The sequence below is a fragment of the Stomoxys calcitrans genome, chromosome 1 (assembly GCF_963082655.1).
Source record: "Stomoxys calcitrans chromosome 1, idStoCalc2.1, whole genome shotgun sequence".
In the NCBI taxonomy this organism is placed as follows: Eukaryota; Metazoa; Arthropoda; class Insecta; order Diptera; family Muscidae; genus Stomoxys; species Stomoxys calcitrans.
Genome location: NC_081552.1, coordinates 29,659,244 through 29,679,525, shown reverse-complemented (window position 1 = coordinate 29,679,525; position 20,282 = coordinate 29,659,244). Strand labels below are relative to the sequence as shown.

At 37.4% G+C, this 20,282-nt stretch overlaps 1 protein-coding gene across 1 annotated transcript; it reads left to right on the top strand.

The window, feature by feature from the left end:
• The first annotated feature begins 1,112 nt into the window (after positions 1 to 1,112).
• Positions 1,113 to 18,510, top strand: LOC106094047 (ubiquitin-conjugating enzyme E2 R2). Its single transcript, XM_013261221.2, has 4 exons — positions 1,113 to 1,294; positions 1,729 to 2,421; positions 2,489 to 2,817; positions 17,964 to 18,510. The coding sequence occupies exons 2-3, from the start codon at positions 1,924 to 1,926 to the stop codon at positions 2,789 to 2,791; spliced, it is 801 nt and encodes a 266-aa protein (XP_013116675.1). The 5' UTR covers positions 1,113 to 1,294; positions 1,729 to 1,923; the 3' UTR covers positions 2,792 to 2,817; positions 17,964 to 18,510.
• The last annotated feature ends 1,772 nt before the right edge of the window (positions 18,511 to 20,282 follow it).

Below are 20,282 nucleotides of genomic sequence, written 5' to 3'. Positions count from 1 at the left end.
ATTAAGCAAAAATAATTTTTTTAAATTTGCCATGTCATCTGACAAATAAATATCGTTGCAACATTAAGCTCCTTTTGCACGATCAGAAATGTCATATGTGCTGTCACTTTCTGTATTCGTAAGACTTGTCTTCTGTACGTCATATACGAATAGAGCGCCCTCTAATCGGCATGTATTCTCATATGTATTTTACTTTTTTTATAGACATGTGTCTACATGTAAAGGGTGATTTTTTTGAGGTTAGGATTTTCATGCATTAGTATTTGACAGATCACGTGGGATTTCAGACATGGTGTCAAAGAGAAAGATGCTCAGTATGCTTTGACATTTCATCATGAATAGACTTACTAACGAGCAACGCTTGCAAATCATTGAATTTTATTACCAAAATCAGTGTTCGGTTCGAAATGTGTTCAAATTTTGACAAATTTTGTTCAGCGATGAGGCTCATTTCTGGTTGAATGGCTACGTAAATAAGCAAAATTGCCGCATTTGGAGTGAAGAGCAACCAGAAGCCGTTCAAGAACTGCCCATGCATCCCGAAAAATGCACTGTTTGGTGTGGTTTGTACGCTGGTGGAATCATTGGACCGTATTTTTTCAAAGATGCTGTTGGACGAAACGTTACGGTGAATGAACACATTTCGAACCGAACACTGATTTTGGTAATAAAATTCAATGATTTGCAAGCGTTGCTCGTTAGTAAGTCTATTCATGATGAAATGTCAAAGCATACTGAGCATCTTTCTCTTTGACACCATGTCTGAAATCCCACGTGATCTGTCAAATACTAATGCATGAAAATCCTAACCTCAAAAAAATCACCCTTTATATATTGATATAAAAGAAAAAATTTGTTTATATATTCCAATATCCATTTGTCATATAAAATTTTTCGTACGTATCACACGATGTGTACAACTTTCAGAGTTGCTATTTTTGAAATTACATATCATATGTCTGACCGTCTAATAACAGCTTTACTGATAGCCGCCCGAACTGTGTGTGTTCCTCGAAAACAATCAAATCTATCAGCTGATCATGTTAACTCAATTTGCTTATCAACGCCACGTTACTTTATTACTTAACGTTACATTGACACTGATTAAAAAACATCTACTAATTTGACCGAATACGGCACAAATGACAAAAATTAAATTGCATTTTTACAATAAAGAAAAAAAAGCGAAAACATTAAAGAACGTTGTCCAAACTAGTAAAAATTATAAAAAATTCCAAAATCTACAACTAAAATTATAAATTCAACGTCCATCGAAGAGTTTCTGTGCTTTAAAGTAAGTATTTACGCCAAAGAAGTTTTCCGTGAAAGGCAATTATGACGCAGGCCGCAGAAAAAAACTGCAAACAATATACACAAACAATGAAACGGGGGACCATGAAACATTCAGCGAGGCAAATATTTAACAACTTTTCCCAGTTCATTCCACCGATCTCTTCCATAAAAATGCATAATTTGTGTTTAATTGCTTTTTTGAACACAATGCTGTAGGGAGATGCATTTTACACTTTATTCGGTGTATGGGTTGCTTACCTTGGTGGTTCGGTGGGGACGACGGAGTGTAACGATCTATTGTTTTGGTTTTCTTTATCTATTTTTTAGAATATATTGTTTGTTTTCGTTTTTAATGCGAAATAATTTTGACAACAAAGTCGTTAATGATCGTTGTTTTTTTTGCATATCTTACTTTGGTTCTCGCTCTCATTCCAGTTTTCTTCTAACAAAGGAACAAGATAAATTGGTCACGATTTGACAACTGCATTTTATCCTGAGATTTGGTATTATTTGCTTACACTCTCGAGACTGAGTTGCAGCCCAGTTTCTCAAGGTGCTATTCTCTAATAGCAGACAAAAAAGCAGCACGAGTTTTAGTAGTTGTCCTTACCTCAAAAGAAGTCATCCTAAATGTCACATTCTTTGGCCTCCACATCAAATTCTCCCTTGGCCACACCCAGCAGTTCGGCTGTACGTGCTTTGGCTCTCGAATACAAATCCTTGCAAGAAGAACCAGTTGAGGGATTCCGTGTTAAGCTTGTGAATGAGGATAATCTATTTGAATGGGAGGTAGCCATATTTGGTCCTCCCGATACCCTTTATCAGGGTGGTTACTTTAAGGCACACATGAAGTTTCCGCCCGACTATCCCTATTCACCTCCATCTATACGTTTTCTAACAAAAGTATGGCACCCTAATGTTTATGAGAACGGAGACCTATGCATATCCATATTACATCCACCAGTTGATGATCCACAGAGTGGAGAGCTGCCGTGCGAACGCTGGAATCCTACACAAAATGTACGCACTATACTGCTATCGGTGATTTCATTGCTCAATGAACCCAACACATATTCGCCAGCGAATGTCGATGCGTCGGTTATGTATCGTCGATGGAGAGATTCTCAGGTAAATTGCAATGCATCTAGGTTAAACTTCCAGATAACTTGTGTTATCTTGTATTCCCCATTTGTAGGGTAAAGATAATGAATATCCCAATATAATACGCAAGCAAGCATTGGCTGCTAATGCCGATGCCATTAAAGAAGGTATCGTTGTGCCCATGACCTTGGAGGACTATTGCATTAAACCCAAGAGAAAAGAGCCCACAGAACCAACGCTTGACTCGAATTTCTTCGATGATGTATTCGATCTGGAAACCGAAGATGATTTGCCAACCGATGATGATGATGATGATGACGATGACGAGGACGACGACATAGATGATGATGACGATGCAGACAATGCAGACGATAGCGGCAAGGGCGAAACAACATAAAGAGAAATTTTCTGCAATCAAATAAAGTATGTATCTCACTATACATCTATGTTTACTTTTGAAGAAGAAAACAAAGAAGATTTGTTTATTCAAGAAATTCTTCGTAATGAAAATCTAAATGTTGGCGTATGAATTTGGATAGTTATTAATTAATTTCTCCAAACAAAGGACTTAGAACTATGGAACTAAAAATGAGTTTGGCCTTACATGACCTCAAGGCAATACATGCGTCAAGAATATCCTAAATTTATTTTGCCTCTATAAGAAACAGTTTCAAAAGTAATTGTTCGTTTGAGTTGTGCAGCACATATTTTTAAATGAGAGAGACATATCCTCCCAGCTTTATGCCCTTGGTACTCTCTTATATGTGTAGAGAGAAACATTTATTGCTTAGACTACCTTTTGTTCACAGTTCTCTCGAGTACGGAATCTTAGAAACATATTCATTGCTCGAACGAGATGAGGTGTTTAACGTAACGCTTTGAGTATTCATAGGAAATAATTTAAATTTCTTTTGCAATTTATGACGTTTATTATTAAGACTAGTCTCTTGAGTAATTCTTCCTTAGAATTAGAGGCTAGAGAGGTTAGCATGGTTATTCCCTCCTAATGCTGGCGACATTTGTGAGGAACTATGCCTTTTAAAAAATTCTATGGCAGCCATGTGAATACTTCTCTCCAAAGAGAGAACGCCGTTCGAACTCGGCAAAAAACGAAGGTCCCTATCATTGAGCTTAAAGTTGAATCGAGCAGCACTCATTGATATATGAGAAGTTTGTCCCTGTTTCTCAGTGGAGTGCTCAATTGCAATTGCAGTATTTCTTAAGAATATTTCAAATATAGTACCTTTATAGATGCCAATTTAAGGCTGATATGTCACACCTAAGCATGATTTGATTAAGATTGGTTTCTTGAATAATTCTTCTTCAAAATTTTCTAAGAATACTCCAAAGATATTGCCTTTATAGACGCAAATTTAAGGTAAGGTAATATGGCATACTTAAGCAAAATTGAAGGACACGCATTTAGCACCTTTGATTGGCAACTGCTTTATTCTAGACTGTTATCGCAAAGACCATCCAAATCATTACCTTGTGGATAGGTTTTCAGCGCCTCATGATCTAGAGAGAGTGTAAGAGGGAGTGATTTAGCGCTATAAGAAATAAACTCTAGATCAAGCGGGTCTGGACAATATTCAAGCTGACACGGTAGCAGCTGCAGTGAATAGCTACCGGTAGAATGTTGACCTTGGAGAACGACCGCCACCTATCGCACCTGAGGGAATTGACTTTCCCCAGCAAATCAGAGTGTTTCCATCTCAATAACGATCCTGTGTGTCCGATTGGGACCTGGGATCACACGACATATGTCACCTGTTTAACTGCGCAGCCAGAGGCACTCGTCTCAGACCCAGATCCTTCTGGACAAACCCCATCGTAGTCACAGAGTTCATGGATCTGGATATTCATTTCATTTATTTCAAAAAATGCAAAGTCATCAGGCCTATTAAGCAATTACACAATGCGTGTATTATAAATAACTACTCCATAATGACCACCTGAATCTTGGGAAACCATGGCCATGGATTCTGCTTTATGTAAAATAAATTTAGTTGAAGCGCATAATTTTATTCTACATGCACAATTTCTGTGAAACCAGCAAAAATTAAAGCTTCTAGGATTCGAACAAGGGTGATCGAGAGACCGGTTTAGCCATACCCGATATAGCTAAACTGGTCCGATTTGGACCGTAATTGGCACAGTTATAGAAATCATAACAGAACGCCGCATGCAAAATTTCAGCCAAATCGGACAAAAATTGCGGCTTGTAAGGACTCAAGAAGTCAAATCGGGAGATCGGTTAATATGGGAGCTATATCAAGTTATAGACTGATTTGGGCCGTACTTGACATAGTTATTCGAAGTCATAACAGAACACTACATGAAAATCAGGTTTTAGGCCAATTTGGACCGTACTAAGCTGAAAGCCTTTACAAGACACAATGTGCAAAATTTCCTCAAAATCGAATAAAAATTGTGGCTTCCAGGGGCTCAAGAAATCAAATCGGGAGATCGATTTATATGGGAGCTTTATCAGATTTGGACCGTACTTGGAAGTCATAACAAAACACGTCATGCAAAATATCAGCCAAATCAGATAGGAATTGCGCCCTCTAGAGGCTCAAAAAGTCAAGACCCCAGATGGGTTTATATGACAGCTATATCAGGTTATGAACCGATTTCAGTTGTTGGAAATCATAACAATACACCTCATGCTAAAATTCAGCCAAATCGGATAAGAATTGCGCTCGCTAGGGGGCTCAAGAAAGGGCTCTCTAGGGGCTCAAAATTTCAAGCGGCTAGCTTTACTCCTTCCAAAGTTTGCGTGCTTTCGACAGACAGACATGGCTAGATCGACTTAAAATACCATGACGATCAAGAATATATATACTTTATGGGGTCTTAGACGAATATTTCGAGGAGTTACAAATAGAATGATGCAATTAGTGCACCACCATCCTACGATGGAGGGTATAAAAATATATATGCTCGCCTATAAGAGCTTGACGAGGACCGCCACCTTTACATGCAAATGTGGTTGCAACAAAGCCCAACTAATTGCGCTAAACCAGACAGGTTCTCAAAGAAATCAGAACCTAAAGTGGAACTTCCTTCTCACAGCTTCTGCAAAAGTTGTTGCTGGCAACCTTCAGTCTGTCAGCATGTTTCCCGATCAGACAGTGGCCTGTCATGACAGACACATTGACTGAGATGTCTGTTCTAGCCAGTAACAGCAAAGCGGTAGACTTCAAGGTTAGAGATCTAGATTAGGCCACATAGTTTTGGAATTCTCACAGACTCTTTGTGGCCATCTTTCATTCGTTGTTTTTCGGGCCTGGTCCTGAAAACTTAGCTTCAATGTTGCTAGAGGCATACCCACAGATTCCAGTTTCCCTGGGATGTGTAAGATTGTTCCTAATCTCACAAGCTCGTCCGCTTTACAATCCCCTAGGATATCTCTGTGGCTCGGCATTCAGAACTGGTGAATTTTGAACTGTTCAGCCGTCTCGTTGAGAGATCTGCGACAGTCTAGGGCGGTTTTTGTGTTCAGAAATGGTCGTAATGACACTACGACCACTCCACCACTTCCTTAATTGCAAGTATCTTTGCTTGATACACACTGCGGTGGTCGGGAGTAAAGCTGGAGACAAGGTGTTTGAGTCTCCGACTAACCACAAATCCACAGCCAAATTCATGCCTGTGTTATGGCAGCTATAGTATAGTTCGTCACCTTTTGGTGTTGTAGTGACGCCATTCCTAGTCCATCGCACTTCCTGTAAGGCGATAATATCTGCCTTGCACTTCTCCACTACATCCGCCAGGGTGCATACTGCACCCTCTCTATAAAGAGTGCGGGGTCGTCAACGTTGGGGGTCCGTTTTTTCTATTCCTTTGTTTCTCATAGTAGTTTTCATAGTTTTCCGGGGTGGGTTACTGGCCCAGCGCTCCAACCGCATGGGTTTTGTGGGATTGCACATGTATCCCTCGTTGTGGCGAGCCGCTTGCTCCAAGATCCGACGCTCGCCGCCTCTAACCTGGGAACAGACGCTGATGTTGGCCATTGGTTATTTGAAGGCGTCAATAACTCGCCTTGTCATCTCGAGTATCATTGGCAATCAGTATTTTATTAAGAGTCAGTGCCACCTGACTCCTCACTGAGACTCTCTTCTCGAAAATCGTTGACTGCCAGCATTTGCAGCTACTCCGCATAAAAACGGAGCTTTCGACCATCCGCAACCTGTGGAAGCGCCCGGTAGCTTTCAGCTAAGCTTACCGTGATAACGATGGACACCACACAAGTCGGAGCTCAAAGTTCCAGCCTGTGTGGTGCTCATAGTTACCCCGTGTCGGTCGGCAAGTATCTAGCTACAGGTGAAAAAATCTCCTTGTAATCAATCCCATATTCTTGATTATATCCTTTCGCTACTAAACGGGCCTTGTAGCGTCTAATTTGACATTTCTTTTAAGCGCGAAGATCCACCTGCATGGTATTGCCTTGACTTTCCATATCGATTTCATCCCCATTTTGTTCCGGCGCACTATCATCAATACATTATGTAAAATAGTCCTCGCACTTCAAATCGTTGACGTCATCGTGTTTAAAAGAATTTTCGTTAAAAAGGACATCTCGATGTTCGGATATTTTCATATCTTCCTTGTCGAAAAGTCGATACGCCTTTGATGTAGAAGAGTAACCTACCATCATACATTGTTTACCTTTAGCCTCAAATTTTAATACCTTCTTTTTGTTCAAAGCCACCTACATTTTATAAGGTGTTTTGTCCTCTAACAACTTTGTTGGACAGCGATTCCGAACATAAACGGTTTCCGCCCACAAATGTTGATTCACACCTGAATGAACCATCATCGATCTCGCCATTCCAATGAGTGTCCGGTGGGCACGCTCAGCCACGCCATTCTGCTGAGGTGTGTATGGTACGGTCAATTGTCTGCATATGCCCTCCTATTCCAAATATTGGTTGAATTCACCATTTATATACTCCGTGCCATTGTCAGTTTTAAGGGTCTTCACTTTTCGATTGGTGGATGTTTCGAGCATCACTTTGAGTACTTTGAACTTTGCGAAGACTTAGTTTTTTGACTTGTTGAAGTATACAAACATCATTCTGCTCCTATCGTCAATAAACTTTACAAAGTATATTGAGCCTCCAATCGAATTAGTTCTAAAGGGCCCACAAACGTCTGTGTGAATTAAATCCAAAATTTCTCCTGATTTAATTTCTGATGAACTTGAAAACGGGAGCAAATAAACTTTGCTCATCGTGCAAGTCTTACAAGTGACATCGGAATTCTTTGGAAACACCATGCCATTCACCATAATATTATTCGATAATTTCAAGAAAGCTTTCGAATTTAGATGGCCGTACCGGTTATGCCACAACGCTGAGTTATTCATAGCGAATAATTTCTGATGTTCATTTTCAGCTATAAACTGTATAGTCTTTTCTCGTTATGAATGTTTCTTTTCCACCAAATTTTACGAACAGTCCTTTATCAACGGCTTTTGACACTGAAACAAAATTAGGTTGTAGTGCTGTCTGCGGAATACAACACATTTTCATGCAAAAGTTCAAATTCACTATTGTGAATAACAACGTCTCCTATACCAGTGATGTGTTTCTCTCCAGCTAATGCTGTTGTCTCCTTATGTTCACTAAAACGTATAAACATCAAAGAGCGTAAGATAATATAAGAGAGGGTTTCTGCTTTGTCTTCCCCGTACCGTAAAATAACTCGCGTTAAAGACACCAAAGAGCGTAAGATAATATAAGAGAGGGTTTCTGCTTTGTCTTCCCCGTACCGTAAAATAACTCGCGTTAAAGACACAACATTTTCATTGTATTCCAATTGGATTCACATTGAGAGCTGCAACATTTTCGGGTTATTCTGTTTTGATTCGAGCATTCGTTCGAACATTTTTTCGTATTTTGCTTTGTTTCTTTGCAACCGAAAGTTGCAATAAAGGAAAAACGAAATATCGTGAGCAATTCAAATATGTTGTGTCTTTAAATTTTGTCACTCGTCATTACGTATTGCCCTCTAACGCCAGCTCTTATCTTTCTTACGCTCTTTGGTGTCTATTGCAGCTAGCATTGTAAGAGTTTGTTATTTTTCTCTCTTTTCGCATTTGCTTGCGCAGTGTCCCCAACTACTCCACACCAAAGAGCGTAAGATAATATAAGAGAGGGTTTCTGCTTTGTCTTCCCCGTACCGTAAAATAACTCGCGTTAAAGACACAACATTTTCATTGTATTCCAATTGGATTCACATTGAGGGCTGCAACATTTTCGGGTTATTCTGTTTTGATTCGAGCATTCGTTCGAACATTTTTTCGTATTTTGCTTTGTTTCTTTGCAACCGAAAGTTGCAATAAAGGAAAAACGAAATATCGTGAGCAATTCAAATATGTTGTGTCTTTAAATTTTGTCACTCGTCATTACGTATTGCCCTCTAACGCCAGCTCTTATCTTTCTTACGCTCTTTGAAAGACAACATTTTCATTGTATTCCAATTGGATTCACATTGAGGGCTGCAACATTTTCGGGTTATTCTGTTTTGATTCGAGCATTCGTTCGAACATTTTTTCGTATTTTGCTTTGTTTCTTTGCAACCGAAAGTTGCAATAAAGGAAAAACGAAATATCGTGAGCAATTCAAATATGTTGTGTCTTTAAATTTTGTCACTCGTCATTACGTATTGCCCTCTAACGCCAGCTCTTATCTTTCTTACGCTCTTTGATAAACATTGCACGATCATTACACATACATATGTGATGTGGCACCGCTAACCACATACCACAAATGTGTGTGTAATGACGATGTGTCTATCAAAGAGCGTAAGATAATATAAGAGAGGGTTTCTGCTTTGTCTTCCCCGTACCGTAAAATAACTCGCGTTAAAGACACAACATTTTCATTGTATTCCAATTGGATTCACATTGAGGGCTGCAACATTTTCGGGTTATTCTGTTTTGATTCGAGCATTCGTTCGAACATTTTTTCGTATTTTGCTTTGTTTCTTTGCAACCGAAAGTTGCAATAAAGGAAAAACGAAATATCGTGAGCAATTCAAATATGTTGTGTCTTTAAATTTTGTCACTCGTCATTACGTATTGCCCTCTAACGCCAGCTCTTATCTTTCTTACGCTCTTTGGTGTCTATTGCAGCTAGCATTGTAAGAGTTTGTTATTTTTCTCTCTTTTCGCATTTGCTTGCGCAGTGTCCCCAACTACTCCACACCAAAGAGCGTAAGATAATATAAGAGAGGGTTTCTGCTTTGTCTTCCCCGTACCGAAAAATAACTCGCGTTAAAGACACAACATTTTCATTGTATTCCAATTGGATTCATATTGAGGGCTGCAACATTTTCGGGTTATTCTGTTTTGATTCAAGCATTCGTTCGAACATTTTTTCGTATTTTGCTTTGTTTCTTTGCAACCGAAAGTTGCAATAAAGGAAAAACGAAATATCGTGAGCAATTCAAATATGTTGTGTCTTTAAATTTTGTCACTCGTCATTACGTATTGCCCTCTAACGCCAGCTCTTATCTTTCTTACGCTCTTTGCTCCACACACATAACACTTTTCTTTGAACGGTTTCCTTGTGTTAGTGTTGTTTCTCTTCGTCGTTGATTTTGGCTTTGCTGTAAACGCCAAAGAGCGTAAGATAATATAAGAGAGGGTTTCTGCTTTGTCTTCCCCGTACCGTAAAATAACTCGCGTTAAAGACACAACATTTTCATTGTATTCCAATTGGATTCACATTGAGAGCTGCAACATTTTCGGGTTATTCTGTTTTGATTCGAGCATTCGTTCGAACATTTTTTCGTATTTTGCTTTGTTTCTTTGCAACCGAAAGTTGCAATAAAGGAAAAACGAAATATCGTGAGCAATTCAAATATGTTGTGTCTTTAAATTTTGTCACTCGTCATTACGTATTGCCCTCTAACGCCAGCTCTTATCTTTCTTACGCTCTTTGGTGTCTATTGCAGCTAGCATTGTAAGAGTTTGTTATTTTTCTCTCTTTTCGCATTTGCTTGCGCAGTGTCCCCAACTACTCCACACCAAAGAGCGTAAGATAATATAAGAGAGGGTTTCTGCTTTGTCTTCCCCGTACCGTAAAATAACTCGCGTTAAAGACACAACATTTTCATTGTATTCCAATTGGATTCACATTGAGGGCTGCAACATTTTCGGGTTATTCTGTTTTGATTCGAGCATTCGTTCGAACATTTTTTCGTATTTTGCTTTGTTTCTTTGCAACCGAAAGTTGCAATAAAGGAAAAACGAAATATCGTGAGCAATTCAAATATGTTGTGTCTTTAAATTTTGTCACTCGTCATTACGTATTGCCCTCTAACGCCAGCTCTTATCTTTCTTACGCTCTTTGAAAGACAACATTTTCATTGTATTCCAATTGGATTCACATTGAGGGCTGCAACATTTTCGGGTTATTCTGTTTTGATTCGAGCATTCGTTCGAACATTTTTTCGTATTTTGCTTTGTTTCTTTGCAACCGAAAGTTGCAATAAAGGAAAAACGAAATATCGTGAGCAATTCAAATATGTTGTGTCTTTAAATTTTGTCACTCGTCATTACGTATTGCCCTCTAACGCCAGCTCTTATCTTTCTTACGCTCTTTGGTAAACGCCTGTTGTTGTTTTGATTCTTGTTGTTCGCTAACTGTTCTTTTCTTCTCTTTCCCCCTTCCAAAATTTTCTGTTTCATCACAACAAAATTTGGCAATTCATCCCTTGCCTCTATGGCCACGACAAATTTATTGAATTTTTTGGAAAGGCTTGACAGGTGCATGATGACAAGTAACTCCTTAGTCACTGCACAAAATTCATTTACAAGTTGTGCAACATTTTCCCCATAGGGCATGGAAAGACTAAGCAACCTTCTGCAATGGTCCCCTGGGCATATACATAAAAATCTTTTAATTTATTCCATGCCTGACTTGATGTTGCACAATTTCTAATGTAACTTAGCTGGGACGGCTTCACGCTTAGGCAAATGGAAGCCAATGCCTTTTCGTCAATATCTTTTCGTTTTGCCTCATCGAAATTATGTGCAAGCTGTCCACTCACAACTTTCCACAAGCCACTATGGATAAGTACGCTTTTCATCTGTACGCACCAGCTGTCATAGTTGATGTCGTCTAACTTCCCCATTGGCCCAAGAGGTGAAGTCATCCTTACTCGATGAACAAAAATGGAAACGACTTTATTGAAAAACTCCACTACAAACAATGACTCTGGGCCCATAAGTTAAAAATCCAATTTATTGATTTTAGTATAAAAACAGAAAAATGCGTTTATTCAGTTTGAGAGTATAAGAACGAATGAATGAGAAAAGTAAACAAGTTATGGTCCGATTCGGACCATAAATGAATGCTGAACAGTGTAGAAGTCATTGTGTAATATTTCAGTTCATTCGGATAAGAATTGCGCCTTGTAGGGGCTCAAGAAGCCAAATCGGGAGATATGTTTATATGGGAGCTGTATCAAGCTATTGATCGATTCAGATCATATTAGACTCGTATGTTGAAGGTCATGAGAGAAGCCGTTGTACAAAATTTCTGTCAAATCAGATGAGAATTGCGCCCTCTAGAGGCTCAAGAAGTCAAGATCCCAGATCGGTTTATATGGCAGCTATAGCAGGTTATGTACCGATTTGCGCCATACTTAGCATAGTTATTGGAAGTCATAACAAAACACCTCGAGCAAAATGTCAGCCAAGTCGGATGAGAATTGCGTGCTCTATTGGCTCAAGAAGTCAAGATCCAAGATCGGTTTATATGGCAGCTATATCAGGTTATGTACCGATTTGCGCCATACTTAGCACAGTTATTGGAAGTCATAACAAAACACCTCGTGCAAAATGTCAGCCAAGTCGGATGAGAATTGCGTGCTCTATTGGCTCAAGAAGTCAAGATCCAAGATCGGTTTATATGACAGCTATACCAGATTATGAACCGATTTGAATCATACTTAGCTCAGTTGTTGCAAGTGATATGAAAACACTACGTGCAAAATTTCAGTCAAATCGGACGAGAATTGCGCCCTCTAGAGGCACAAGAAGTCAAGACCCAAGATCGGTTTATGTGGCAGCTATATCAAAACATGGACCGATTTGGCCCAACCAAATCGGTCCCAACCGACTTACACTAATAAAAAGTATTTGTGCAAAATTTCAAGCGGCTAGCTTTACTCCTTCGAAAGTTCGCGTGCTTTCGACAGACAGACTGATGGACTGACATTGCTAGATCGACTTAAAATGACATGACAATCAAGAATATATGTATATACTTTATTGGGTCTCAGACGCATATTTCGAGGTGTTACAAACAGAATGACGAAATTAGTATGCCCCCATCCTATGGTGGAGGGTATAAAAAGAAATAAAGCCTAACAAACAGCATACCATAGATAAATTACATAGATAACACAACCGTAGTTGCAGTATTTTCCGACAGAGGGCAACCTTGAGGACAGATAATTTGATTTATCTAAAATCACATGATGTTTCACTCAAATCGCACGATAAACCACTCAAAAGCTCTTTTGTTTTGGTTTTATTTCCCAAAACAAATATCCCAGTTTAAAATGGCCGATGAGTTAGTTATGAAATAAGGGTTGGTTTAAAAAACAAACAGGCAACGAACCAACATGAAATAATCTGTGATCAACAAATGCCTTATAGATATGGCCAGAAATTCCAATTACTTGGTCAGAGCCATCGTTAGAATTTTTAGCCTTTTAGTCCGAACAGCGCACTGTGGGGAATTCGACCCCATTCCAAGCTATAATAAAATATTATGCACCATTCGAAATATGATCTTAGGCTATCTAATCTGGTTGTATTAAGTTAATGAACATGCACTTTTTTTTGATTTTCAATTTAACACGATATCGTATAACTTTTGAAACTTTAAACCTATTGGGTTGCCCAAAAAGTAATTGCGGATTTTTCATATAGTCGGCGTTGACAAATTTTTTCACAGCTTGTGACTCTGTAATTGGATTCTTTCTTCTGTCAGTTATTAGCTGTTACTTTTAGCTTGCTTTAGAAAAAAAGTGTAAAAAAAGTATATTTGATTAAAGTTCATTCTAAGTTTTATTAAAAATACATTTACTTTCTTTTAAAAAATCCGCAATTACTTTTTGGGCAACCCAATATTTGTTTCAGTCGTTGAACGAATTTTACAGATTTTGCTACAGTAGAAATAAAAAATGTTCATATCGTAAAATTATAAATTTCTGACGAATTTAAAATTTGTATGTTTTTAAAAAACATGGAGATATACTTGACTATTCAAATGTATTAAGCTTCGAATCATGGTTTTTCTAATTCAAAAACCAAATGTTTTTGGCGCTTTTTTTTTAAATAAGTCGATACCAAAAAAGCGCATATTTTGAGTATTATGCTGTTTATATTGCTTGCCGATTTTGCCCAACCTTTTGGGCGCAAATTTAAATAAAGATTATTAAAGCTTGAAAAAGTGATCTACGATTTTATGCAGATATATTTTCTTAATCTTTGTTGCTAAATATATGCAAATCCATATTCAGCGATATCTTTAAACACACTGCCCTATAAAGTACTACCCTCCACCATAAGATGGGGGGTATACTAATTTCGTCATTCTGTTTGTAACTACTCGAAATATTTGTCTGAGACCCCATAAAGTATATATATTCTTGATCGTCGTGACATTTTATGTCGATCTAGCCATGTCCGTCCGTCTGTCCGTCCGTCCGTCCGTCTGTCTGTCGAAAGCACTTCCGAAGGAGTAAAGCTAGCCGCTTGAAATTTTGCACAAATACTTCTTATTAGTGTAGGTCGGTTGGTATTGTAAATGGGCCATATCGGTCCATGTTTTGATATAGCTGCCATATAAACCGATCTTGGGTCTTGAATTCTTGAGCCTCTAGCGTGCGCAATTCTTATCCGATTGAAATGAAATTTTGCACGACGTGTTTTGTTATTATATCCAACAACTGTGCCAAGTATGGTTCAAATCGGTTCATAACCTGATATAGCTGCCATATAAACTGATCTTGGGTCTTGACTTCTTGAGCCTCTAGAGTGCGCAATTCTTATCCGATTGGAATGAAATTTTGCACGACGTGTTTTGCTATGATATCCAACAACTGTGCCAAGTATGGTTCAAATCGGTCCATAACCTGATATAGCTGCCATATAAACCGATCTTGGGTCTTGACTTCTTGAGCCTCTATAGGGCACAATTCTTATCCGATTTGAATGAATTTTTGCACGACGTGTTTTGCTATGATATCCAATAACTGTGTCGAGTTCGGTTCAAATCGGCTTATAACCTGATATAGCTGCCATATAAACCGATCTTGGGTCTTGACTTCTTGAGCCTCTATAGGGCGCAATTCTTATCCGATTGGAATGGAATTTCGGACGACGTGTTTTGTTATGATACCCAACAACTGTGCCAAGTATGGTTTAAATCGGTCTATAACCTGTTATAGCTGCCATATAAACCGATCTGGGATCTTGACTTCTTGACCCCTAGAGGTCGCAATTATTATCCGATATGCCTGAAATTTTGACGATTGATCCTCTCATGACCATCAACAAACGTGTTTATTATGGTTTGAATCGGTCTATAGCCCGATACAGATCCCATATAAATCGTTCTCTCTATTTTACTTCGTGAGCCCCAATGGGCGCAATTCTTATACGAATTGGCTGAAATTTTACACAGGTCTCCAACATATAATTTAATTGTGGTCCGAACCGGACCATATCTTGATATCGTTTTAATAGCAGAGCAACTCTTTTCTTATATCCTTTTTTGCCTAAGAAGAGATGCCGGGAAAAGAATTCGACAAATGCGATCCATGGTGGAGGGTATATAAGATTCGGCCCGGCCGAACTTAGCACGCTTTTACTTGTTTTGATCATCTTTTTGTTAGTCTAGGGTCTTTAAAGGCTAGGTCATGTCAGCTCCGATTTTTATACAAAATCAATGCAACAACAATCAAAGTTACATTCTGATGACAACCATAAAATTTATCCAATGTAGTGCTACGCTCTATGTAAGGGCATAGGGTCGTTATTTAATTACTATCAAATAGTTTAGTATGCATATACATTAGCATTATGTCTAAATCTGATTCGATTTCCTTGAAACTAATCACATATATCCCTCATTTACGAACATCTGTAGTATATTTCGGTCCAATCGGTGGTTAAATGCAAGACAACAGCATTTACAAGGAAGGTTAGGTTTGGTTTAAGTGGCAGTCTGCCATCAGATTCACTGAGACGTTTTCGTCCATTGTGATACCACAGGAAAAAAAGGAGGAAAATCCTTTTAGTTCCTACCGTGGAACCATTGAGATCGCTTTAAAAAAGTGGAACTCCTTCTGACTGCTAGTGCGGGACACAAACATAGAGAAAGAGTTCTATAGTCTTTTCTTCTTCGATGTCCTCCCAGCTTCTGCAAAAGTCGTTACTGGCAACCTTCTTCAGTCTGTCAGCATGTTTTCCGATTAGACAGTGACCTGTCATGACGGACACAATGATTTAGACGTCTGTTCTAGCCAGTGACAGCAAAGCGGTAGACCTCTTCAAGTCTAGATTAGGCCACATAGTTTTGGAATGCTCACAGCCCCCTCTTGGAGGCCATCTATCATTCGTTGTCCTGGGGGCATGGTCCTGAAAACTTAGCTTATATGTCGCTAGAGGCATACCCACAGATTCCAGTGTCCCTGGAATGTGTAGGGTAGTTTCTAGTCTCGCAAGACTACCAGAACAAGTGAATTTTGAACTGTTTAGCCATCTCGTTGAGAGATCTGCGACAATCGAGGGCGGTTTTTGTGTGTTGATAGCTGCGTGGCTGTCTGAGAAGATATTTATGTCAATCGTCGTTATGACAAGCATCTCCGCTTGGTACACACAGCCAAGCGGAGATGCCGTTGTGGTCGTCTAGTTTGGAACCATCTGTATAGAAGTCTATGTAACTTCTGTTACCAGGTATATCGTAGTTCCAATTGGTTCTATCAGGAATAGTGGTACAGTAATTTTTATGAATAAGCGACTCAATTAGGGTGTAATCCACATTGCCTCGAACATCGGATATTGTATCAAGGATAACACAGTGCCCGGCTAACAGTGTCAAGGATAACACATAAATTGAGGTTGAATCAAAAATTACGAGGATGAAGGATAAGGTGTACGCCAACAGTCCAGCGTCAGCCAGCCACTTACGATTTGTTTAGGAAAATTTCATTAAAAATATATGGTCCAGCAAGCGTGGTCGTGATGGCCATTTGGGTGAAGTTCGTTTTTCATTATTGACGGTATACCAAACAGTATCCAAAGCATAACGAATCTGTGTAAAATGTAAACCAATCATAATTTAGCCAGTTTGAAAACGAAACTTATAAAGGGTTTTCTATAAGAGGTATCGAATGTTTATTTCATAATAAAGAGCAATTATTATGAAATAAACATTCGATTATTTGTCTCAAAAATTACATATTTCTTTGAATACCGAAATAATACCTCTTATAGGAAACCCTTTATAAGTTTCGTTTCCAAACTGGCTAAATTATGATTGGTTTACATTTTACACAGACGTTTTACATAGATTCGCTGTGCTTTGGATATCATTGACATAGTCACAAGGTGATAAATAAAATATTTCTCAGAAAAACCTAAAATTAAATTAAACAAACTTTGCTTATTACACTTTTCTTACTTACTCTTTGCCAGTTTTTAAATTTAATTTTTGAAAACTAATCTTAAACGGGCATCATTAATCGCCATCATTAACTGCCATGTTGAGTAAAAGCTTCAACAAGTTGAAAACTTTCCAATTCCAATTTAAATTCAAATAACGGTTTTCGCCTTTTTTCCTTTCCTTTTTCTTTCCCTATATAACGCCGAGGCGAACAGAGTTTTGTGTTATCTCTGTATTTTTTGTCTCTGAGCATGCACATTGTAAAGAGTTACCATATTTTTTCCAACAAAACGCAACCCTCTCTTCTCTAACTTGAGCTCCTGTTGCCATGACATAATACCCAGGTAGTGTACCGTAAACAGCTGAGTACAATCTTTTCTCGCGAAGTGCACTATCTGTTAACGAGTTTTGGTCGTGTGTATTATAGTTAAGATATATAACACACCCAAACAACGAATATGGCATGAACTAGTAACATAGACAAAATCAGAGTTGTACTAATCACAGATTTTGACAGATAGTGCACTCAACATTTTGTTGTTGGGCAACTGCCACTACTTGTAAATTAATATTGGGTTTTTCATATAGTCGGCGTTGACAAATTTTTTCACAGCTTGTGACTCTGTAATTGCATTCTTTCTTCTGTCAGTTATCAGCTGGGCAACCCAATATATCTTGCCTGTTGCTCATTGTTCGGGGGTTTTTGTAATTCTATGCTCAATCACATCCAGTACTCCCTCGTTGAAATGTAGAAAATTCAATGACTTCAGATTTTCTTCTCGAAATACCATTTTAAATTGCTAAACACTTATTTCAACATAAACCTTGTTGATATTATAAAAACCTTTAATTTTTTTTTTTAATTTTCAGCTAACTTGTTCGTGATCATGAAGAAACCCTATGCGGATCAAAATTTTGTTTCTGGTGAAGATGAAGCAGCATACGACGTGCAAATTCAGTTATTGTGTGTGTGTTTTTTTTTTTAATTTTAATTTTCCAATATAGAGTGGTAAAATAATTTTTATTTAATTTTGTTTTCTATTTTATTTTGGACAATTTGCAAATTTCAACAACCACAACAGAGCAATATTTTTATGATAAAAATGTGTGTGAAATGTAAACTGTTATATGTATGTATCTTTAAACGGCAAGGAAAAGTAAGGAAAATAGCTGAAACCCTAGCAAAGAAACAAACAAAGATCTTAAAGCCAAATAGTAAAAAAGAAAAAAGTTATATTGTTGAAAACATATATAAAGAAAAATTGCCATATTTCCAAAAAAAAAGCAGCCCACCCCCTTACCTGCCCTCTGATAAAACCTCTTGCTTTACATTTGTTTATGATCTTTTTTCACCATTAAATAAATATGGAAAAAGAAGAGAATGCAATTAAGTTAAAAACTCTTGTATAACAATTAAGTTTTTTTCTTTTTATTTTTTAACTGATCATATTGAAATTATAATTTAGGTAATTGTAACTTTATACTCTTTTACATTCTTTATAATTTTTGTGTTTTTTACTTCTACAAATTATAACATTATTATGCTTTATTCATTTTTATCATGTTATGGGTTCGAAAGAAAAATAATGTCTCAATTTTTAAACTCTCGAAAAAAAATTAAATACAAATTATGTACGTAACATTAAAAACATTTCCTGCAAGAAATATATTTTTTAATAAAAACTGAGTAATTTTAAGTCAGTCAGTCAGTCGTTTAAACAAAAAACCACTCTACAACTCAATGCCCTCTCTCCCCTTCACCCCTACTTAAACACCTAAGAGTCAACAACCTTCATTTTAACATATGGAAATGAAGAAAAATAAATGTAAAGCATATAAATCCATACATATATTTTTTTAAGTCTCTCGCCTATACTTTAACTATAAATTAAAACATACCCACACAACTATATATACCATATAGACATAGGGATTATTTAAATAGTAATAAGACAAAGGGATTTCGTAAATAATCCTAAATCAGTAAGAAGAAACAACAGAACATCTTTCATCGTCATTACAAGACAAGCAATAAACCTTTTTCATCTTTCGTAGTTATGTAATTTTTTCAGTAAATAGCTACTACTACAAAGATATACAGAGCTCAGTTCTATCTAGGCTTCTCTAACCTTGATATGTTTCCGATTTATCAGTAAAATATTGTAATACGTACTGCATGAATATCTAGTGTTTAATTGTTTTTTTTCCAATTTTAAACACTTCAACAACAAAACATATAAAATGCCAATAAATATAGACTATAGTGAAAAACAGAAACTATATATTTGCAAGGAATGATTTTTTTACCGTGTGCCTGTTCAAGCTTATGAATATGAACTCGTAAAAGGTATTCAGCAAGAACTCGAAAAAGCTAGTTTCTCATTAAATGTACACATAGCCCATAAAGTCTGCGTTCACCTGTCAAACTTTTATGCTTAAAGAACACAAAATAAAATTATAAATCAAATCAACTCTTTTACATATATTTTTTCTTCATTTTCCTAACATTAAAAAACAAACACAAAATTCTAAGTTTGATTAAGCACTTTCACTCTAGAGCGATTTAAATATGATAACAATTAAATATAAGCACCGCAAAGTCTGCGTTCAGTAATTAAAAATAAACAAAAGAGTTATTTAAACACAAAATAAAAACATAATAAAACATTCCTAATATTGGGTAGGATAGCCACGTTGTTTTAAGACTGCACTTAGTCTATTTGGCATGGAGTTTACCAATTTCTCTGTTTCCTCAGATGTTATTTTCGCCCATTCTGCCTGCATGCCACTTCGTAGCATCTCCGTGCTGACGAATTTTTTTCTCCAATAGATCCCAAAGATGCTCAATGGGGTTGAGATCTGGTGTTTGGGGAGGTATTGGGTTGCCCAAAAAGTAATTGCGGATTTTTCATATAGTCGGCGTTGACGAATTTTTTCACAGCTTGTGACTCTGTAATTGCATTCTTTCTTCTGTCAGTTATCAGCTATTACTTTTAGCTTGCTTTAGAAAAAAAGTGTAAAAAAAGTATATTTGATTAAAGTTCATTCTAAGTTTTATTAAAACTGCATTTACTTTCTTTTAAAAAATCCGCAATTACTTTTTGGGCAACCCAATATTTTAAGCTGCTTTGGAGTGTTATATAGAAGCCAAAGCCTAACAACCTCCGATGTATGCTTTGGATCGTTATC

Bases quoted from the DNA above. Each gene is read 5' to 3' on its own strand.
- LOC106094047 (XM_013261221.2), top strand. From the start codon at position 1,924: ATGTCACATTCTTTGGCCTCCACATCAAATTCTCCCTTGGCCACACCC. The intron at 2,422-2,488 runs GTAAATTGCAAT...CCCCATTTGTAG, and splicing joins GTCGATGGAGAGATTCTCAG to GGTAAAGATAATGAATATCC.